Below are 24,539 nucleotides of genomic sequence, written 5' to 3'. Positions count from 1 at the left end.
TAGGATACAACTAATATAATAGTTAACAATATCATCAATGAACTAACAAAAAAAACCCCTCAGATATTTAGAGAGAAAGATAAATTGTAGTCATCCGAAAACATGGTGAAAATCATCCAACTGTGTGCCTTAGAGGCCCATCTCCTTACTAAATCAAGATGCAAAAATGTATGCTTCAATCCTAGCAAACAGACTGAAAAAATTATTACCTAGATACATAAATAGTGATGAAAACAGGTTTGTATTAAACAAGCCGCTATTGGATAATGTTAACAGAGTTTTAGACCTGAATTTCTTTGAAGACTTTATGAATGAGGCCCATATATATTTATCACTAGATGCACTAAAAGTTTAGAGAGAGTAAACCAGCAGTTCTTAAAAGTTATTCTAGATGCACGCAGTTTAGGCCCTACTTTTGAAAATTGGATTTCTGTCTTATATTCCAACCATATGCTACAATAAGAGTAAACAGGATATCGATGAGAAAAAATTTCCCCTTTTTAGAGGCAGATATGCAGGATGCCCCTTATCACCTCTTCTTTTTGCCATGTTAATGGAGTCATTTGCCCGATCAGTTAGCAATATTGGTAGTCCATCGCTAACGATGACTACAAACATTGCTGACTGATTGGGCAAATGACTGGCCTGATCAATTAGAAATAATCCTAATATAAATAGAATTACAATAGGAAAGAGAGAATGCAAATCAGCCTTATATGCTGACAATGTCATGGTATTTGTTATGAATCCCTGTTCACATACTATAAGAAGTGCAAGAGGTAATCTAAACATTTGAAAAGTGTCAGGATTTAAAATAAACAGTGACAAGTCAGAAGTTCTGGATGCAGGTGTGGGGTCTGATCTACAGAAAGGTATAGAAGATAAATACAAAAACAAATGGATAACTACTTCAATAAGATACTTGGGAATGCACATTTCTAAAAGACGACACACATCTTAAATAATATTATTTATACTAATTTGATTAAGAATATCAAAACAGACCTGGAAAGTTAGTCAAGAGAAGGTTAACTCACCTTGTGCAGTAACTAAGGTTCTTCGAGATGTCTCCCTCTATAGGTGCTCCATTGTAGATGGGACAGCACGCCCTGCACCTGGGATCAGAGATCTTCATCAACCATGTCCGTAGGACCACATATGCACATCTCCCCACTCTCATGCTGTGAGCGGGATGTATATATAGCACTGTGCAGTCTGACCGCCTCCAGTTCCTCCTCTGCCACAGAGCATATGTTTTAGGCTCTGAAGCAAAGGGGAAGAGGGGGATAGTGGAGCACTTGTAGGGGGACACATCCAGAAAAACCTCAGTTACTGCACAGGGTGAGTAACCTTGTCTTCCTCTTCGAGTTCTGTCCCTATGGGTGCTCCACTGTCAGTGACTAGAAAGAAGTGCCTCTAAATGGGCAGCTAGGGCTTTGGAGATATCCTAGGAAACATGTCCCAGGAGAGTGTCTGCTGCGGCGTAGTGCATAATAGATTATTGCTGGGTGAAACTGTCTGTTGATACCCATGTGGCAGCTTTATAAATGTCATCAATGCGGACCTTATTCAGAAAAGCTATTGAGGTGGAAAATGAACATGTGGAATGTATTCTGATTGCGGTAGGAGGTTGTCTGTGGTGGAGCTCATAAAATAAATTATATACACTGTGAGATCCACTTGGAAAGGCATTGTTAAGAGATGGCTGTGCTTTGGATCTTTCAGTGGTTGAGAAGAATAATAATGTTGATTTTTAGAAATGTTTAGTCCTGTCCAAACAAAACACTAATGTTCATCTTACTCCAGAGTGTGTAGAGCTGCCTCCTGTTGGTTGTTATGACACTTCGGGAAGAAGTAAGGAAGGTGTATTGCTTGCTTGAGGTGGATAGATGATGGAAATTTAGATAGTAATCTTGAATGTGGACATAGGGTAACTTTGTCTTTGTGAAACATTGTGTATAGATATGCCATAAGGACCATGATTTTGCCCACTCATTGGGCAGCAGTGGTGGTGACAAGAAAGGCCATTTTCATTGACAGATGCAGGTAAGATCAGGTCACCATTGGTTCAAATGGAGGTCTAGTTAGAGAATATAGGATTAGGACGATGTCTCAGGCAGGGGTCATGTCTTGTATGTGGGAATAAAGATTTTGGAGACCCTTCAGAAACCGTTTTGTGAGCAGGTGTGTGAAAAGGTATGTGGCAGTAAAAAATAGTGATTGCCACCATGTGTACCCAAATAGAGCTGGTAGATAATCCTGATTGTTTAAGGTATAACATGTAGTCCAGGATAAGTGGTAACTGAGCATGTGCTGCGTCAGTTTGGTGGGAGGCACACCAGCTTTGAAATGAGTCCATTTGTAAATGCACCTGCATCTAATTATGTCACGCCTGCTATTCAAAAGTATCTGCTTGACTGCATATGAACAGGTTATTTCTGAATCCTAGAACCACGTAGGAACTAGGTCTTGAGGTGGAGCATCTGTGGATTGGGATGGAGGACGTGTCTTGTGGAAGGACCATGGTGCTGGACAGAGAGAAATCGGCTGGCATACTATATCTCAAGGAGGAAGTATACTAGACCTGTTGTGGCCATGTTGCAGCTATAAGAAGGTAGGAGCTCAGTCCTCCTGTATTTTGCAAAGTACTCAGAATAGGAGGGCAAAAGGAGGGAAGGCATAGAGGAGTGGTGCATACCATGTGATAAGGAACGCGTCTCCCAATGATCTGTGTTCCAGTCCTGCTCTGGAACAGAATTGAGGGCAATGGGTGTTTTGCAGAGTGGCAAACAGATCTATGGTAAGACATCCCCACTGGCTGAAGATAGGCTGATGGGCTTGCATGTCCAGTTCCCATTCGTAATTATGGGAGAATCTCCTGTTCAGTGCATCCACGGTGGTGTTCTAATGTCCAGGGAGGTATGCTCCTGACATGGTGATGTTGTGTTGGATACACCTTTTCCACATTTTGAGTGCCTCCAAACATAAAGAATGGGATCTGGCTCGGCAGGCGAGATTGTCCATCATGACTCTGATGGTGTGATGTTCGAGAGAGGAAGGAAATGTCGGCAGGTTTTGCAGACCGCTCGTAGTTCTAGGAGGTTGATGTGTAGAGTAGATTTGGTTAACAACCATCTGCCCTCACTATGTGATTGTGGAGATGTGCTCCCCAATTGATTAGGGAGGCAACAGTTGTTAGAATCATGGTCGGTGGTGGTTGGAGGAAAGGAACTCCGATGCAGACCTCGTTGGGCTGCGTCCACCAAAGCAGTGAGTCCTTGACTCTCACCTGCATGGATAAAAATTTGTGGAGGCTGTGTTTGTGGGAAAGATATACTGTACGGAGCCACACCTGAAGACATCACATGTGTAGTCTTTTGTGTCTGATCATGAAAGTGGCTGCTGCCATGTGGCCTAGAAGTTGGAGGCACATTCTGGCAGAGATCTGGGGTCATAAGTGCCAACTTCTCCTCTACCCAGTGGGTCCTCAACCTGCCCCCGACCCCACCCCTGCCCCGCCTCTTCCCGCCCCTGCATTGCCTGCACCCCACCCCATTCCACCCCTTCCCCAAGTCACCCCCACCGCACCTTCCCCCCCAGCCCCGCCCTCATTCCTCCTCCTTCCCCCAAGCCCCCGTCCCTGCCCTGACTCTTCTCCATCTCCTCCCCTAAGTGTGCCGCATCCCCGCTCCTGCCCCTCCCTCCTGGAAAGTCCTAAGTGCTGCCAAAAAGCTGTTAGGCAACGGGCCAGAAGCGCTGGGAGGGGGAGGAGCAGGGATGCGGCATGCTCGGAGGAGGAGGAGGTGAGAAGGGGGTGGGGGCGGATGGAGGTTGGCTGCCGGTGGGTGTGGAGCACCCACTAATTTTTCCCCGTGGGTGCTCCAACCCTGCAACACTCACGGAGTCAGCAACTATGTCTGGGGTGGACCTGTACATTGGATATCAGATCTAGTACAGCGGAGAATCTGTGAGGTGGTAGGAAGGCTCTGGTTTGCATGGCATCCAACTGCGCGCCAATAAATTCCAGGTGTTGTACCGGAATTAAAGTAGACTTTTCCAGGTTTACGAGGAGGCCTAGCTTCGTAAACAGGTCCATTGTTACTTGGATGGCTCGGATGGGGCCTTGAGGAGACAATTGTCCAAGTATGGAAAGATGATGATGCCTTGCTTTGTAGACAGGCAGCAACTATCACCAGGAACTTTGAGAACACCTGAGGGGCTGCTGATAGTCCAAAACACAGTACCGTGTACTGGTAGTGGTTGTCACCCACGATGAATCAGAGAAATCATCTGTGGGCAGGATGTATTGTGATATGGACATATGTGTCTTGGACATTGAAGGCCAAGAACCAGGCCCCCTGTTCAACCGCCGGGATAATAGTGGAGAGGATAACCATCTTAAACCATTGCAGTTTGAGAAACTTGCTTAGATTGTGAAGGTCCAGGATGGGTCACCGGTCATTGGATTTCTTCTGGATGAGGAAATAATGGGAATAGAAGCCCTGTCCCCTGTTTTGGAAAAGGTCCAGTTTTATGGCTCCCAGCTGCAGAAGATGACTTATTTCTCCCTGTAGAATGGGTTCATGAGAGGGGTCCCTATAGAGGGATGGGGAGAAGGGATGGTGGGGCAAGATAGGAAGGGGATGGAGTATCCTTCCTTGATTATCTCTAGAACTCATTTGTCTGAAGTGATGAGTTTCCATGATGGAAGAAACAGAGTTAGCTGGTCGCCAAGCTGGTGGGATGTCAAAGATTGTGGGGAGTCCAGTGGCACTTTGAGGTGCCACTTGACTCCTTGTTCTTTTTGTGGATACAGACTAACATGGTTACCCCTCTGAAAGATGGTGGGAATGATTGGAAGAGGGGGAAGCTTCTTGGGGCATTGACCACACCTTCCAAATTGTTGCTTAAGTGGGGTTGTGTGAGAAGTAGCCCTCTGAGGAGTGGGTTTTCTACACTTGGAGGAAAGCCTTTGATTTCAGCACGGGATATCCAAATGACATTGAGGAGTATAATACTCCTCAAGGCCCCATTTGAGCCATCCAAGTAACAATGGACCTGTTTACGAAGCTAGGCCTCCTCGTAAACCTAGAAAAGTCTACTTTAATTCCCGTACAACACCTGGAATTTATTGGCACACAGTTGGATGCCATGCAAGCCAGAGCCTTCCTACCACCTCACAGATTCTCCACTGTACTAGATCTGATACTCAATGTACAGGTCCACCCCAGACACCCTGCAGGGATCGCAGGGGGAGATGATACTTTTCAGATGTCTCTTCAATGCAGGCGTGTAGGTGCCAAGAAATCGGAGTGTAGCTCAGGCGTTTTTAAGGGAGTGCAGAGAATCATACATGTGCGCTGAGGACAGGTTTTTTTTGTTCCAGTACCAAAGGTACCTGGGTGGGCCCCACAGCTATGGCTTCTGTCAGATGCTGTTGAGGCGACTGACGTCATTGGGGATGGTCTTCTGAGTGGGCTATGCCTCAAAGCATAGGTGCTAACTCCATGGGTTCTCTGGGTCTGGAGCACCCACAGAAAAAAAATGGTGGTTGCTCAGCACCCACCAGCCACCCACCAATCAGTTGTTCGGCGGCAGGCAGGAGGCACTGGGAGGAGGGAATGGAGTGGGGGTGGGAAGAAGCAGAGTGAGGGCAGGGGTGCTTGGGGGAGGAGAAGGGGTGGGTAGAGGTGGAGTGAGGGCGGGGACTTGGGGGAAGGGGCAGAGTGGGGACAGGGCCTCAGGGTGGAACAGGAGTGGAACACCCACTTGGAGAGAAGAAAGTTGGTGCCTGTGCCTCAAAGTGTGAGGAGGGAGCCCATTTTTTCTAATCCAAGTGAGAAAGGGTTGATTTTCTCTTCGAAGGACAAGGAGAATGAGGATCAGCAGACAACCTGGCAGAACGCGAGAGCCTCACAGGGGGAGAGTCCAGGCCTGGGTCTGATGCATGCTGCAGTGATTTCTCCATAAGGAGTCTTAAGCTAATGTCCTGGTCTTTCCTGGCTCGGGCTGTCAGGCCATGGCAGTGGGAACACTTTGTAGAACGTATCCCTCTCCCAGACAGTGTATATATTGCAGATGGCTGTCTGTTACCGGTATGCTAGCCCTGCAGGAGACGCACCTCTTACACCCAAGGGATCTGGGCGTAAGGGTGAAGAAAAAAAGCTTCCCAATTGGGATGGGTGGGAAGCAGGGGGCAAATGAAACCTAAGCTATGAAATAACTGTAAAAATAAAGAAAATAAAAAAAAATTTTTTAGAAGAAAAGGAGAAGAAAAAAATACGAACTACACTACAACTAATAGCTAAGACACTAACTACTAAGGGAACAAGAAAAAGGGGGCTCTGCTGTAGATTCCATCCCAGACTAAAGGTGGTAGAAAAGGAACTGGGAGGAGTCAGACTGCACAGTACTAGATATATATGTGCCGCTCACTGCGCAAGAGGGAGGAGGTGCACATGTATGGTCCGACAGGCATTGCTGATGAAGATCTCCGATCCCAGGCACAGAGGGCGCAGTCGCACCTACAGTGAAGCACTCATAGGGACATCACTTGAAGAAGAACACGGAAATTTCAGGTTTGGCAAAACTGCAGTAGTTAAAATGAATATCTTACCCCAAAATCACTTCTTTTTTTCCAAACAGTTCAAGTTCCAGGCCCAGGAAATCTCTTCCATCAAATGGCAATCCATGATAAATTGATTTGGGGAAATAAGAAACCCAGTGTTAAGCAATCTACTTTACACAGGCCGTGGTAAAAGGGAGGACTGGCTCTGTCAAGGCTGAATCCCCACTCTGGCACTTCGAAGGCAGAAGGTGGGGGCCCGCAAGGATTTTAAAAATTAATACTTGCCACTCCAGGCTTGCATTAAACTCCTAAAGTTACAGCTTTTCTCTGACCTTGGCGTGGTAAATGCTGCCACCACCCAAATGGAAAAAAAACCCCTTGGACCCAGGAAGGAGCACTTGGGAATTCCTCCCTTTGGGGTATCCTCAAGCCCTTTCACATACACCCCTACGGGGAAGAGCTGAGAAAGGAAACAAAGGAAATTAGCTGTTGCTACCAGTTAATCAAACAACATGCACAAACCTCTTAGGACACCAACAATTCAATCCTGTTCTTAAAAAGTAAATTTTATTAAAACAAAAAAGAAAGTAAATACATCTGGAACTTTGGTTTTAGCTAGATTTTAAAAGAGCAATTACAAAAATTAAACACCCAAAATAGCTTTCTCGGGGGGTCAGCTTAAAGGTTACAAGCAAACAAAAGCATCTGGGGTTGGCACAGAGGAGTCCATTACCCATAAGTAATAAGCAGAAAGAACTCTAATTGTGTCTTTCTAAACATTCCTGATCTACTTACACATTTAGGAGTTCCAGATAAGTAGTTCTAGGTATGATCTGATGACTTATGATCAGACCTGGCTTAAAGTTGTTTACAGCATTGCTGCTCGGTGTCTCTGCTCTCCAGAGAACGATCACAGACACAACGGGAAAGCATCTTTCCCAATTTTAAAAAGTTCTAGCCTTCCCATTAGCTCTTTTGGTCAGGTGGCCTTTTCTTTACCTGGGGGACTTTGTTAACCCTTGACAGGTAAAGCAAGTAGAGAACAGCCACCAAAAGGGACTTTATAACTAACTGGCTAGCTGAGTGTCTATAAAAGGGAGCTCTCCCCTTTATTTATCTCAGGTTCTACCAAACATTAAGCATTATTATCAAGCCAGTCAAATAAAAAACCTGATATACTGCATAACACCAAATCCTGATAAGCACTAGGTAGAGACAGAACAATGTTATTGTTGTGGAATCAAATTCCACATGATTCCCTGGATAAAGAATTCCCATAGGCCAAAACCAACTGCAAATTGAATAGCCAGTAAAAACAGATTTTTGCATCATCACTGAAAGTTAGGGAGCTTCAGTAGGGGAAACAGCAGGGGTTGTTAGAGCATTTTGGCCTGAAAGTGATGATCGAGATTTGGCCAGGAAAGGAAAAAAGCAGCTGGAAGAAGACAACCTTGGGGAAAGTTTGAACTAGGAAGTGCCAAGTTGGAAGATTGGGTATAGCCAAGAGTTTTGGAGGAGATGAGAAGTTAGCATTTGCGAGTGGGAAAATATTGGCGAATTTGAACAAGGAAATGTTGCAAACAGCAGTTGCAAACAGAGGGAGTGAAGCCTAGAAAATGTCTAGAAAATGTCTAGAAATATACTTTCTATTTAACTTAAGTGACAGCACAAGCCATACAGGAAATGGGTTTGTCTACACTATTTATATATACACACATATGTAAATTCCCATATGTGCATAACAACAGCTGCTAAACACTTCGGACCAGATTTATCCATGGTATACCCTCATTATTTTCAGTGAAGTTGTATCATGAAAAAACTTGGCTCTTTACCTCCCTGATGTAACTTTGAACATGTGAATGTAAGTAAAGCACAACAGATAATGTCTGCTTCTGGATGTCTGCTTCCTCTTCCTAGGCAGAAATGCATCACATTCTTTTTATGAGCCCAACACTACAAGGTATTGTGCACACCTATGTACTACCAAGCACACGCTGATGCTAACAGGAGTTGAGGGTGTTCAGCAACTCACTGTTCTGGAACTTTAATACTTAAAATCTAGCTGTTGGAAAGTAGGATGCACCACTACTAAGGCTTTGTATCAACATACAACATAAAAACCTTTAACTGCACCTCAGTGCTCGCTCATAAGCAGTATGTGATGCCAAATCAAGGTTTCACCAGTGGAGTTAATATTGATCTTGCTTGTTTTGAAAGCTGGATTTTTCAATGTAACTATCATCAGTTAAGTCTTTTGCACATTTTTAAAGCTATTTTACATTTTTGTTTGTTTAGGGTAATGATTATAGCAGAGCTCCTCACTCCTCCAACTTCCGTCTTGTGATGAGACATCCCAACATCCACTGGGCTGGTGATGTCAGTGTGTAAGTCAATATTCCTGTTAAAGATTCTCTGTTCACAACATTTTAGTTGTGAGATTGTGTGTTATTTTGCTTGTTAAGACATCATAATAAAGACTTAAATTTTAGTGTGGTAGAGATTTAGAATCTTACTCACTGTATTTTTAATTCTTTTTTCTTCTGTCCAGCCCTCAATAACACTGTCTTTATGGCTCTCATACCAAAATCATAATGATCCTAGAAAACATTGAATACATTTCCTTAATGATGCTAAAAGAATATAACAAATTCTTAAACAGTATCAGACATAAATTGACATATACACTTGAGAACAAGAAACTCAGTGGGATTGCTTGGATGCAGAGAAAGGCAAAATTTGTCCCTTAAACTATATACTTATTATATATAATAAATTACTATATTTGGAGAAATGTAACCCAATCATAGAATCAAACAAAACAGGTTTGATATAAAAATATATCTAGGTAAGAAATTTGTAAAACCAACCAATGACAGCTCAAACAAGTGAAAGGTAAGGCTATCCTGTGTACGTAACAACTAATGCCTGAGCGAAAAATGTACTAAATTAATATTAAAAAAATCATAGCCAAGTCAAGGATTTTTTGAGGGGGCCAAAGCAATAAATTCACATTATGGAATGAACTCCTGCAAAATCTATTTTTCAATATTAAATGACTGATCATTGTTGAGTTGTAAAAGCAAAATAAAACCAGAAGAATCCTAACCTGGTTTTTTTGCTGTTGGTAGAAACAAGAATTGCCTAAGCAGAGTATTTGTATGCAAAGGTTTGTTTAAAATGTGTTTAAAACCTATTTAGTATTAATAGAGTGCCCTGAGATATTTGTAAAAAAAAAAAAACTGCTATGAAATCAACTACAAATGGATTCCACATATCCTCTGTGCGCATGATAAGCAGCCTCACTCTCCACATGTATATTCTGCAATCTTTAAAATACAATTCTGAAAATGCAATGTAGTTGTAAGCTGTGTTGGTCCCAGGATATTAGATAGACAAGATGGGTGAGGTAGTATCTTTTATTGACCAACTTCTGTGGGTGGGAGAGACAAGCTTTCCAGCTTACACAGAGCTCTTCTTCAGGTCTGCTAAATACAAGGTGGAATAGATTATTTCAAGGGACTATTTGAGGTGAAGTGGTTCATTAACACCCCTCTAGTCTCCTCATTGTTTTTGCTGATACAGACTAACAGGGCTATCCCCCTGAAATCTCTAGTCATAGAGGGGGAAGCAAGAGAGGGAGGGGGAAAGGCACCTGGGGGGGTTACAGATGGTTGTAATAAGCCATAAATCCAGTGTCTCTATTCATGCCATGATTTTTAGTGTCTAGCAAAGTAATGCACTAAATGTACTAAGTGCACTAAATGCCTCAACAACAACTATGTGGATGAAACCACACAATCACTATCCTCTTGAATGAACTCACACAGGAAAATGATAAAAGACAAAAATACCATATCACCTGTGGTTGAATATTTTTCACAAAGCAATCACTCTAGATCTGACCTATCAATCCTCAGTCTCAAAAGAAACCTGCAGAACATGTTCAAAAGATGAGCCTGGGAGCTTAAATTTATAACTTTGCTAGATACTAAAAATCATGGACTCAATGGAGCCCCAGGAATTATGGCTTATTACAACAATCTATAACCCACTAACTATGTCCCCCCAGCTGCCTTTTCCCCTCTCTCCGTGACTGAAGGGGTGTTAACGAGCCACTTCACATCGAATGGTCCCTTGAAATATGTGTTGACTACTTATGCTAAACAATCTGTTCCATCTTGTATTTGGCTGTGTCGCTCTGAGCAGGTTTCCCAGACCTAAAGAAGAGCTCTGTGTAAGTCAAATGCTTGTCTCTCTAACCAACAGAAGTTGGTCCAATAAAAGATATTACCTCTTGTCTCTCTAATTCTAAAAATGATATTTTACCTGTTGTGACAGCTGATTGCAAGCCAACTGGTAAAGATTGACCAATTTCCTAGAGAGTGATTTTGCTGATTTGAAACCTTCTGAAAATAATATTACTTCAGCAATGAGTTGATAATCTGGTACCATCATTGAGACAGGTCGAAACAAAGATTTTAAATTGTCTGGGAGTTCTACACGGCCTTTGTACCTAGTGAAGAAGAAGAAAATTTCTCAAGCCTTCAGAAGTTACATCTGTACTAATTATCTGGGAGTTAAAATAGTAAGAAACTAAAGAATGATTTCTCAAACACAAAAAAAGTTATAGTATAGTATTATCCTATTTTGGTATTATCCTAAGGAATTAAATAGTGAAGTTTTGTTGCTTACATCAACATATTTTAATTAGTCCACAGCAGATAATTTACTTTAGGATCGCCAGGTTATAACAATTTCCCTTAAGTTTAGATGTTTTGAATACATACAAATGCATGCATGCACATCATTAGTTTTGGTATAAAAACAGGCAGGAGATAATTATCTACAGATATGTTTCCAATCCCTTTTAGAAGAGTGTAAGACCTATGCAGATTCAGACACTTCATATGCAGACACATCCCTAAACTTTTATTCTATGGATCAGCATAATCACTGTACATTTGCCTCTACTGGAATTGTGAGATTTCCTAGGGCTTTTCTCTGTGCCCTAGTCTCTCTTGTCCATACATGCACAAAGTTACACTCTATGGATGGGCAGTCACAAAACTTATGTCGCTGTTGTCCACAGGAGTAGCAGACAATTGCATCTGGTCCTTGTAGTCTATCAGCCTTGTGTCCTCTTTCCAAGTTTCACTGGGCCCAAATTCCTGCATTCGTTTGGGGTTAGCGGGGCATTTAACATTATAGACTTACCACCACTGCGCCCAGTGCGGGGCACCTGTCACCTATCCTGTCCAACGACCCATTAAGTGTCTGGGCATTAGCCTTTGGGCAATAATCTGCAGCTGAGCTTTGGAGGGGAGGGAGCACTCGTGGCACAAATACTAACAGTAGGTTTCTAACCAAGCCCAAAGAACTCTCCAGCAAAAGAGGAGGCTGAGGCAGGGATATGTGTACAGGAGTCTTAATTATTTTATATAGATCTGTGTTTTTCTCATGTTTCTAAGTAAAGAGAAAATATGTAATAGAATCCCGTGCAAAGTCTATCTGTTGGCTGGCTTTCACTATCATGTACCCCTGAAGAGGAAAACTGAGCCAGAAGATTCGCACCTTTGCTGGCATTCTAGGGAATATGCAAAAGCTGCTGTAGATGCTTGGGGGAAATGATACTAAATTTTCAGGGCCTAGGCAACTGGGGCATCAGGGGCCTCACTGACAAAAGGTGTGTCAGACTTGAGGTCTGCACCTGGAATGTGTACCCAAAGCCAAAACTCGGACTAAACTCTGTCCAGCCCCAGCAAGCTAAAGATAAGCTGGATTCAACATTTAGGTTTCCTTACATCAGTCTAGTGAGTGTCCAACAGTGGGAACTCAGCCAGATCTGTGACAATATAGAAAGAGGATTGAACAGGGCGACCCAGAGGATTCAGGGGGCCTGGGGCCCTGCTGCGGTGGTAATTTGGCGGGGGGGGGGGGTCCTTCTGCTCCGGGACCCGCAGCCAAAATGCCCCAAAGACCCAGCACCTCGGCGGCGTGTCCCGCTTCAGTGGTAATTCAGCAGCAGAGTGTCCTTCCTCGTCCTGGGGCAGAAGGACCCCCCACCGCCGAAGACCCGGAGCGGAAGGACCCCACTCCAGGGGCCCCGAAAACTTTCGTGGGGGTCCCTGCGGGGCCCAGGGCCTGGAGCAAATTGCCCCACTTGCCCCTCCCTCTGGGCGGCCCTGGGATTGAAGTGGGAGAAGAATATCAAACCAGCTGCTAGGCAGGTGACTTGAAAGAAAAGCAGACAATGAGAGGAGAGGTAAGCAGAAATAAGATCTGAGAAGTACAGACACAGAAGGCTGAAATGGAGGACAAGCAGCTCAGATTTGAGACGATAAGTGACTGCAACACAATATGCAGGGATTGAAACATGGGAGCATCAACAATAGTGGCCAGAGAGGAAGATAATTGTGGCAGCAGTGTCTTGAATAGATTGCAGGGATGCAAGGGGACAAGCCAGGGAGCCCATGGAGTAAACAGGAACAATTACCTTTTTTGTCAAGGTTCCATTTTTATGATCAAGATATAGTCAAGGTCCAGACTCCAGAGAAAACAATAAAAATAACAATAATGATAATAAAAAGTAAATAAAAATATTTCTGGTCCTGTTCAAAAGCATCTGGCAGTCCAGATTTGGCCCACAGCCTGCATATTGATGACCCCTGGGGTTTCAGTAGCTGAGACAAGTGGTTACCAAAGCTTAGACTAGGGTTTAAGGATGATGAAGAAAACAGATTTTCAGAGATTTCATAAAGGAAGAATCACATGACTTGCAGAGGAGGCAAATACCACTATATATTATAAACCCATTTGAGAGGGGAAAAGTTACAAATGTTATGACTATGAAGAGGGAGAGGGAAATGGGGAGACAAGAAATGATGAATTCATGACATAGAAGGTATACAAAATATATTGAGAAAAAGAGGAAAAATATAGTTTACTATTTTATAGGAAAAATAATTTGCTCTCTTCATTTTGAGCAAATATGTTAGAAAGCAACATGCTGAGCCTTAAGGGACAGATGACGACGATAAATTAGGAAAAACAGTCTCATCATTCCTTTCGGATCCTGGAACAAGCTACAGAAAAAAGAGAGCAACTCTTTAGTTACTAAATGGACAAATATTCTAACTGATCTGGAAGATAAACTAATGCCAAAAAGCAGCCCAGAGTTTAATCTGTGTGAGCATCAAAGGGGAATTTTGAAGCTCATGCTTCGACATTCCCAAACAAGTCTAGTTTTTATTGTCACTTACCCAGGATTCATGGTAATAAAGATTCCACAGGATGTATTGATACGGATTTCTCTTCCTTCCAGCACAAATCTATGTTATAAAGCACATTATTAATCATTTACCCCAAAAAAGGGGAAAAATAAAAATGTTTTCTGCACATTTAAATTGGATAATAATATAATGTGTTAATACAAATATTAAAAAGACACATGCATAAAAGCAAAGCAAAATTATGAGGGAGAGGGAGCAGACAGACAAAGATAAATGACTTTGGGACAAATCTTGAACAAAGTGCAAATGAATGGGCCTTTCATAGAGAATCTCTGTGAGGGTGAAAATTCTCCATTGTAGGGAAGTAAAGGCCAATGCATCTATTACTGTAGTCTATGGCCTATAATAATGACTGTAGCCTCCGCATTCATGCATACATACCATAAGTATTTTGGTCAGTGGATTTACACAGTCACACCACAACTCTCCTGTTACGCAGAGTTGCTACCAAGCTCTGCTATAGTGAGGGTACAATGTCCTCCTCTTGCGCAACCCCTCCACAGTTCCCTCTTCCCCACTCACATGTAACAGAACCTAAGTGATTCAAGTGCATTCAGGGCTTTATGTATCTATGGAGGGGATGATGGCATGATTTAGCTTTCTGTTTCCTTTTTGGGAGTGTGGGGAAGCCAAACAGATATTCAGGTTTTCTGTGTTTGTTACTAGCAGAACTTGTCCTCTGAACAAGGTATACAAGGATTTCCCTCTGTCCCATACTCTGCTCATTCAATCATAATAGAAGCTAACCCCTTCAAGGTAAACTGTACCATTGTTCTTAGCAAAAACAAAACAAAACAAAAAACCAAACCAAACAAAAAAACCTTGCCCAGACTGCTTAAGAGAAACCATCTTAACTCTGCTAGGAATGTTTAAATCTGGTTATCATCAGCGAGGATCAACCATAGGCCTGGTCTACACTACGAGTTTACGTAGAATTTAGCAGCATCAAACCACATTAACCCTGCACCCATCCACATAATGAAGCCCTTCATATCGATATAAAGGGCTCTTAATACCGGTATCTGTAATCCTCCCCGACGAGGGGAATAGCGCTGAAATCGGTATTGCCATTCCGGATTAGGGTTAGTGTGGCCGCAATTCGACGGTATTGGCCTCCGGGCGCTATCTCACAATGCACTGTGACCACTCTGGACAGCAATCTGAACTATGATGCACTGGCCAGGTAAACAGGAAAACCCCCACAAACTTCTGAATTTCATTTCCTGTTTGCCCAGCGTGGAGCGCCGATTAGCACGGGTGACCATGCAGTCCGAGACTCAAAAAAGAGCTCCAGCATGGACTGTACGGGAGATACTGAATCTGATCTCTGTATGGGGAGATGAATCTGTTCTATCGGAATTCCGTTCCAATAGACGAAATGCCAAAGCATTTGAAAAAATCTCCAAGGCTATGATAGAGAGAGGCCACAACAGGAACTCAACACAGTGCTGCGTGAAACTTAAGGAGTTGAGACAAGCGTAACGGAAAGCCAAAGAATCAAATGGATGCTCACGGAGAAAGGGAGGGAGGGAGAGAGGGGGGACTGAGGACTCTAGCTATTCCACAGTTCCTGCACTCTCTGAAAATTATTTGCATTCTTGACTGAGCTCTCAAAGCCTGAAGGGTCAAAAACACTGTCGCGGTTGGTTCAGGGTATATGTTGTCAGTCCCCCCCCCGTGAAAGAAAACGGAAAAAAATCGTTTCTTGCCTTTTTTCAATGTCACCGTAAGTCTACTGGATGCTGCTGGCAGACGCGGTGCTGAAGCGCTAAACAACGGCATCTCCTCCCCCTTCCCTTCCTGATGGCAGACAGTGCAATATGACTGATAGCTGTCGTCGTCATCATCATCCCGTGAGTGCTCCTGGCTGGCCTCAGTGAGGTCAGCCGGGGGTGCCTGGGCAAAAATGGGAATGACTCCCAGTCATTCCCTTCTTTAAGTTTTGTCTAATGGAGATTCAGTCCTGCCTAGAATATCATAGCAGCTGGAGGCTGCCTCCCCCTGCCTTTTATCTCTGATTGCAGATGCAATAAAGTCAGTTTCTTATTCATGCATTCTTTACTACTTCATCACACAAATGGGGGAATAACTGCCACGGTAGCCCAGGCGGGGTGGGGGAGGAGGGAAGCAACTGGTGGGGTTGTTGCAGGGGCACCCTCCAGAATGGCATGCAGCTCATCATTTCAGCGGGATGTCTGGGGCTCTGACCCGGAGCGGCCGTTTGCCTCTCTGGTTCTTTAGTAGGCTTCCTGATATTCTAGGCAGGACTGACTCTACCTTTAGACAAAATGACTTGGGGAGTCATTCCCATTTTTGTCCATGTGCCCGCGGCTGACCTCACCGAGGCCAGTCAGGAGCACCCATGACAACAGCAGACGGTACAATATGATTGGTAACTGTCACTGCCAATTTGCAAAGCAGCAAACGGTGCAATAGAGCTAATAACCGTCTCTGCTAACTTGCGAAGGCAAGTGAATGCTGCTGTGTAGTACTGCGTCTGTCAGCAGCATCCAGTAGACATACGATGACAGTGAAAAAAGTCTGAACGGGCTCCATGGTTGCCTTGCTTTGGTGTCTACCAAGGCAATCCAGGGAAAAGGGTGCAAAATGATTGTCTGCCATTGCTTTCACGGAGGGAAGATTGACTGAAGACATTTACTCAGAATCACCCACAACATTGTTTTTGCACCATCATGCATTGTGATCTCAACCCAGAATTCCAATGGGCAGGGGAGACTGCGGGAACTATGGGATAGCTAGGGGATAGCTACCCACAGTGCAACGCTCTGGAAATTGACGCTAGCCTCAGTACATGGACGCACACCACTGAATTAATGTGCTTAGTGTGGCCGTGTGCACTCAACTTTATACAATCTGTTTCCAAATACCGGTTTCTGTAAAATCAGAATAATCCCATAATGTAGACATAGCCATAGTGTGGAACAGGTATAAGAAATTCAAGTGCCTTTCTACACCTAAAACAGTAAATAGCCAGTTCTATAAGGCACTATTACTTGCAAAAGAACCAAGGAAATGAAAACAAATACCTGATAACATGGCTATCTTTTGCTGCCTTGATTGTCTGAATTTGTGAAGCAATTACAGACAGAACTTCTATATCTATGCGATTGAACTCATCAAAACAACACCATGTTCCAGACTGAACTAGTCCACAGAAGAATTTTCCCATCATCTTAAGAAAAAAAAAACAGAGAAAAGAACAGAAATTAGTATTAAGAGCTGAAGCTTTAGATGATTTTGGTAATACTGATTCTTGAAAAACTGCAACGTCCTTTAATCACAAGAGCATGAGAGAAAAAAACAGAAAGAAATCATCTTATTTATTCAAGGGAGCAGAATAGTAGACAAAACATATTCTCTGATCCTAATCTAAACATATTCCGGATCTAGATTTGAAACAGCTCCCTGACCCAATCTCTAAATTTAACTATATTCACTTTTCCTTAAAAAAAACCCTTGTACTATTATCATCACAGTTTTTAACCCAGAAATGTACTATAGCTGTAGGATAGAACTAAGAGGAAAAACACGAAATCATTTATTCTGCTATGCAGTACTATCCTGCCAAGTTATTTGTGATAAAGAACATAACATGCCTTACCTGATAATCCAAACCTTCAAAACAATTAAAAACCACACAGAGTTTTCCCATGGCCTAAGGGAAAGAATAATGTTTTAGAGCAGATATGACACATTTCTTGAAACATTAAAATAACAGCGTATGAATAAGGTCATCCCCAAGGACATAAAAATTGTTGAAAGCATATTTTTGAAGAATTATTTTTGATGGACAAATTTTTATAAGTGATTCTAAAAGTAGAGAAGTAACCTCACTGTAGGTCTGATTCACCCTTTACATTTCTAAATCATCACTCTTCACATTTACAATTAAAGTAGGCATATGACCTACGTCTTGCCAATACAGAAAGAAAAACACACAATCTAGAACAGCAGCAATATCCATATAATATATTAAAATATCAATCAGAACTTAATAAAAACCCTCTTCTTTGGTACACTGTTAATAGGGCAAAAAATGCATTGATTTAATTACTACTGTGGACTGAGAAAATATTAAAATCATTATCTTTTGAGATGATGATAAAAATCTTTTTTTTTTTTTAAACAAAAGAGGCAAAATTCAGCTTGCTTTCAGCAGCTGGAAAATTCTGCAATCATTCTATAATGAGGTAGATCTTCCAAAGCTCCAGATTTACATGGGCAAAAAGAGTGACGTGAAGGAACTTTTTCATATCTACCTTCAAGGACAGCAGTTTCCATGATCTGGAATTTTAACAGAATATGTATCTTACATAAATGAAGATTTGATAATTAATTCAAATATAGTTAAAAACATGGGCAATCTTCAAAGTAGAAAACCCAAAGTCAAAGTTAAAAACATGAATCATAGCCACATCTTCTTGTTGGGTAATATCTGTCACTCTGAGTTGATTACATTGATTAAAACATATTGACAGGGACTAACAGAAAAACCAAACCTAACTATAATAATATGGATGGTCTTATACCATGAAAATAAGGAGTACCCAGGTTGTTCCTCCACCTCCTGAAGGCAAATACAGGGCAATCTATAATTTGGAAGAGTATAGATCTTAAACCAAAATTTAAGAAAAGCTATACAAATTCTACTACTTTCAGAAAAACCACCCATCTTGGCATGTAAAAATGAGGCAGGGGTAGAAACTGGGAGAATTAAAAATCTCCTAAAAAAATACTAAGGCTGAAATTTGGCCGCTACGCCAAACGTCAGCCCCATAGAGCACCTGCAATATTATTTTAGCATTGAAAATTCTTAGCACAGGGCAGGAGTTAAAAAAGTCTTTTCAGTGTTTTCTTCCCTTGATACTGTGTTTGTTGGGGGACCTATTGAGCATTAAAATCTCCCAAAATAATCAGCTGAGTCATTGGGAATTGAAGACCTATCATACCAATTTACTCATCAAAGCACCTCCACAATGACTCAGAATAAAATGTGGAAGATAAACATTTAATAAGAAAATTTGGAGATAAGGAAATTAAAAAAAATAGCCTAAAATCTGGCACCGGAGAAGGATAATGGCGTTTTCTCTCTGACTCCCTCTGGCAGGAGGATACTGTCAAGTCTGGTGGTATGCTCCTGGACAGTGTGGAGTCTGAACCCCTGTGTACTGAGCAGCTGGATTTTAAGGGACATGCAAAGTGGCTTCCAGTCTGGAAGCCTTACCTCCCTAGAAAACTTATCTCTGGTCTTAAACCCCCTGCAGATAGGACACTTATGCCTAATGTGTCTTTCTCCCAAACTGTTTAAACAATAGAAATGGGGATCACTGAGTAACAGACTTTCTATAGCCACAACAGGCTTATGCCCTGGGACTTAGGCATGCCTAGTCCCAAACTCAAAAGCAGGAGTGAAAGTAACTTAAAGGACTTACTGGTATGCTGGAGTCCTGAGCAGGGGCTTGGCCTCAACCGGAAGAGGCATGGCCTTTCACGATTTAAAGGCCCAGCCAGCACCCCAGGGCCTTTAAATCACTCCAGTGCTACCAGCTGCAGAGGCAGCAGGGAGCTCCGGGCCAGGAGTGAATTAAAGAGCCTGGGGCTCCGGCCACCGCAGAGCTCCGGGCACTTTAAATCACAGTGGGAGCCCTGCCGCTGCTACCCTGGGGTGGCAGGGCTTGGGCAGGTATTTAAAGGCACCGGTGCTCCTGCCACTGCATTGTGAGATTTCCGATTTGCTATACTAATTACTTGTTCTGAAATAGTTATCTAATTCATTCAGCTATTTTAAATGAATGCATCTGATTACCTTATATACTCTCTTTTATTACTTGTATACATATAATTTACCATTTAAAAGAGGGTTTTCTTTCTTTTTCATTTCAGTAGACAGCTTCTGTAATGGTTTGCCATACACATGGCAAATAAAAGGATAGATATGAGAAAATAAGAACTGATCCTGTGAGATACTGAAAACCTCCAGTAAGATATCAAATATCGCAGAACCTCAGAGTTATGAACACCAGAGTTGTGAACTGACCAGTCAACCACACAGCCCACTTGGATCCAGAAGTACACAATCAGGCAGGAGCAAAATAAAAAAAAAAAAAAAAGGCAAATACAGTACAGTACCATGTTAAAAGTAAACTACAAAAAAATAAAGGGAAAGTTTAAAAAAAGATTTGACAAGGCAGGGAAATTGTCTCTGTGCTTGTGTCATTTAAATTTAGATGGTTAAAAGAAGCATTTTTCTTCTGCATAGTAAAATTTGAAAGTTGTATTAAGTCAATGTTCTGTTGTAAACTTTTAAAAGAACCACCATAATGTTTTGTTCAGATTTTGTTCAGAACATTTCAGAGTTATGAACAATCTCTATTTCCCAGGTGTTTGTAACTGTGACATTCTATTGTATTCTGAAGTCCAATTCAAAGGGAGTTGAGAGTGCTCAACACTTTGTAGCATTGCATGCTTGGTGTGTTACTGTTTTATGAATAAAGGTGAACATCACACATATCAGTTTTCCAGTGATATTTGCAAATATTTTCTGAAGCTTTTTGGATCATAGAAGCAAAGCTTCGAATATTCTCTAATAATATACAATTCTAAAAGAAGAAAAGTAGCAGTTGAGTTTTGTCTCTTAGTAAAAAGTAGGGGCCAAAAAGAAGCTGAAAACATCCATGTTTTTAACACATATCTACCAAGTATATGTTTCCTAAGTACTTTAATACTGAACAATTCAAGGCTCAATCAAAAGACAAGAAATAAAAATGATACAAAGGACTAAAATAACTGATTTCATTTTGGTAAATAAAATGTATGTATTAAATACAGCAAATTGAATGAAATAGATTAAAAGTAAGAAAATATTGACATCACAAATATTTTTGGCACCACTGACCTAATATATTTAATTAATCCTTTCCAAAACAGACGAACTACGGTCTCATGGTAAAAGGCTCAACATTCTCACTAGCATGCTATTACAGAAACTAGAACTGATGTATATAGTTTAATCCCTTACACTGGGATAGACAGCCTATGGCACGTGTGCCGAAGACGGCACACGAGCTGATTTTCTGTAGTACTCACACTGCCTGGGTTCTGGTCACTGGTCCGGGGGGCTCTGCATTTTAATTTAATTGTAAATGAAGCTTCTTAAACATTTTAAAAACCTTATTTACTTTACATACAACTTTACATACATAGTTATATATTACAGACTTATAGAAAGAGACCTCCTAAAAACGTTAAAATGTATTACTGGCACATGAAACCTTAAATTAGAGTAAATAAATGAAGACTCGGCACACCACTTCTGAAAGGTTGCTGACCCCTGCCTTACACTCAGATATGTTCCATACACCATCTTTGACTTAGTTCCAAATATTTATGAAAATACGATCAAATTGAAAAAAAACAAAAATTGTTTCAGCAGTTGAGGGAAATACATCTAAATTGTAAGAAAATGACTTGATGGCCCAATTTTATTCACAAAGTTGATTTGAACGCAATAAGTTGTATCTTAAATATAAGGCTCTGATACTGTATCATCTTATTGTGCAACCAACTATAGAATATATGCCCTGAATTAGAGTTTCATAATTTTGACAGTCAGTAAAACCTTAAAATTTATCACGAATGGACACAATTAACTACCTTTTGGTCTTCATTATTAAAAAATGGCAAGCAACCTCCATAACACAAGTTTTTCCAAGTATCACTGTCTTTCTGACTCTATGTAAACTTTAATTAATTATGCATTTCTGTACCAATTAAAATCACTTTGGAAATGATAAATTAAAGGTATAATGCAACATTTTAGAGCTACACAGGGAAGAATAAAAGGCAATGGGCCAGTTCCATCCCTAATGCAACTCCATCAACTATAATGGTTTTGCATTAGAGATTTATAACTTATTTATTTATTATTTTCAGAATGGCTTGAAACAATTATGTATATGTGTTCTTAGGATTCAACATTTAAACAAGGCTGAAATTCTATTCTGAACAACCATTACCCTAAAGAGTGTCTACATTCTTTGTAGCTACAGTATTTGTTTTATATTCAACTAAGGTTTGCAAAAAATACAATACCAATTAAAATCCTTATAAGGATAAGAAGGCCAAGTCCTTCTTACTCACAATGAATAGTTTACTGATCTCCATAAAACTCTTCATGTAAGGAAGGCAAACTGTCACGGCCCAGAATCTACAGATGGAAGAGACTTCCCTTGTAGTCATCTAGTCCATCACCCTGACAGTGGTGGTCTCATTCTTATTGCTACATTTACCAGTGTCTTCTCCAACCTAGATGTAAAATGTGCCATTATCCTAATTATACCAACTTTAATTATACTAAACAAATTCTCTCTCTCTGGTGTTTAAATCTTTCAAACATTTTCTCTCTTTTTCTCTCTGGATAATTATATAGATAGAATAGATAATTATAGGCACGATCATCCCAGCCCTGCTAAAGAAAGGAATCAGTCTTGCAGTAAGTGAAGAAGCCTCATTGTGCTGGTATCAAAATCAGATGGGACAATGTGCTTCTGTATTGATTTCAGAAATGTAAATGCCATAACGAGATTTGACACCTACCCTATGCCCAGGGTGGATGAATTACTAGGAAGGCTGGGAGCTGCCAAATACATCTCTGCCCTAGACCTCACAAAGGGGTACAGAGAGATCTCTGACCTCAGAATCACAGGAAAAGACAGCTATATCCACCCCATTCAGTCAATACCAATTCCACACTATGCCATTCTGCCTCCAAGGGGTAGCATCTACTTTTCAAAAACTCATGAACCAAGTGCTGTGACTTCACAGCCAATATGCTCAGCCTATATAGATAAACATAATTTATAGCCATAATTGGGACAATCACCTATGACATGTCACTTCTATCCTATGGGCTTTCAAGAGTACAGGACTAAGAGTACAGGCAAAGATAGCCAACAGTAAGATGGCAAACTAGGAAGTTATATATCTCAGTTATAACACAGGGGGGCAAGTTACAACCACTAATTGGCAAAGTACAGATCTTAGCTACCTGCTCTATCCCGATGACAAACAAACAGCTACAACACTTTCTGAGCCTACCAGGAAATTATAGAAGATTCATACCAGACTTTGCCATGATTGCAGCATGTCTCATAGACCTCATGAAGGACACTAATCCTAAGAAAATCATTTGGTCAGAGGACTGTGACAGGGCGTTTAGGACTCTAAAAGATCATCTGTGCCAGGAGCCAGTACTTCTCCAATCAGACTTTTCCAAAAAGTTCACATTACAAACAGACATCTCTGATGTAAGACTGGGTGTAGTTCTTTCCCAGGCGGTTGAGGGAGAAGACTATCTGGTCCTCTATATACACAGAATACTGTTTCCCCAGGAGGTGGCCTGTTCAGTCATAGAAAAGGAAGCTTTAGCTGTGAAATGGTCTGTAGATTAGGCCCTAAGACAGCATTTGTTGGGAAATCCATTCTCACTAGTAACAGACCATTGCCCCTCTTCACTGGTTAAACTCCGTAAAGTATGCCAACCCCAGAATTACACAGTGGTACCTTTCCTCACAGTCGTACAGTTTTCAGGTATTTCACTGAGCTCGGAAGGCCCACCAAAACATAGATTTTTCCCTCTCGAGAGAGTGGGGACCTGGGTCTGAAGGATATGAACTCAGGTCCTGTTTTGAGGGGAAGGGTGTGGGATGTGGCATACAAACTCCACACTAAATAACAAGGGGCTAAGGAGCAACTTTGGTACCAGATGACCCTGCCCTTCCACACTTATAAAGCTTGTGCAAACTGGAGACGGACTTTCAAAAGGGAAGCAGAGCAGCTCAGAAAGGAACAGGCAGTGTAAGAGGGCAGACCTCTGCTCTCAGTTCTGCAGAAGTACTGCCCAGGAGCTCTCATTGGCTGATACCTAGCAATACAGAACTGACAGAACCTGCAAAAGAAAAACTGGAGTCTGTCGCCTCTTACAGATGTATTCACAGGAGTGCTGTAAGTAAAACATGAGAAGTAATTCTTCCATTTTACTTAGCATCGCTAAAGCTTCAACTGGAGTACTGTGTCCAGTTTTAGGCACCACACTTCAGGAAAGGTGTGGACAAACTGGAGAAAATCCAAAGGAGAGGGAAAAAAAGATGAAATGTCTAGAAAACATGACCAACAAAGAACGATGGAAAAAATTGGACTTGTTTAGTCTGAAGAAGAAATGAGTGAAGGGGGACATGATAACAGTCTTAAAGTACATAAAAGGTTGTTATAAAGTGGAGGGCAATAAAGTATTCTCCTTATTGTCTGAGAACAGGACAAGTAGTAATGGGCTTAAATAGCAGCAACAGAGATTTTGGTTAAATATTAGGAAAAATGTCCTAACTGTAAGGCTATTTAAGCATTGGAATAAATTACCTAGGGAGGCTATTGAATCCCTCTGTGATTGGAAATTTTAAAAATAAGTTAGAAAACCATCAGGAATGGTCTACGTAATACTTAGTTCTGCCTCAATGCAGAGGCTGGATGAGATGCCCTATTGAGTCCTATCCCTTCCAGTGCTATATTTCTATGTTTCTATGCTGCGGAGTGGAGGAGGAGCAATGGACTTGATACAGAGCACTGTAAAAGAGCCTCTTTGGGGAGAAAAGCCTCAGCGAACT

The 24,539-nt window shown here is 41.6% G+C and overlaps 1 protein-coding gene across 1 annotated transcript in view; it reads right to left on the bottom strand.

Moving 5' to 3' along the window:
• DNAH14 (dynein axonemal heavy chain 14) overlaps positions 1-24,539 on the bottom strand; it is a 490,898-nt gene that overhangs the window by 255,776 nt on the left and 210,583 nt on the right. Inside the window, exons 31-35 of the mRNA XM_050948398.1 lie at positions 17,483-17,536; positions 16,908-17,053; positions 13,831-13,899; positions 10,898-11,084; positions 9,089-9,168 (exon numbers count right to left, since the gene is read on the bottom strand). Coding sequence (XP_050804355.1) covers positions 9,089-9,168; positions 10,898-11,084; positions 13,831-13,899; positions 16,908-17,053; positions 17,483-17,536 — 536 coding nt within the window. The remainder of the gene's footprint in view (positions 1-9,088; positions 9,169-10,897; positions 11,085-13,830; positions 13,900-16,907; positions 17,054-17,482; positions 17,537-24,539) is intronic.

The sequence above is a fragment of the Gopherus flavomarginatus genome, chromosome 4 (genome assembly GCF_025201925.1).
Source record: "Gopherus flavomarginatus isolate rGopFla2 chromosome 4, rGopFla2.mat.asm, whole genome shotgun sequence".
Taxonomy (NCBI): domain Eukaryota; kingdom Metazoa; phylum Chordata; order Testudines; family Testudinidae; genus Gopherus; species Gopherus flavomarginatus.
This window is presented reverse-complemented; position numbering and strand designations above follow the sequence as displayed.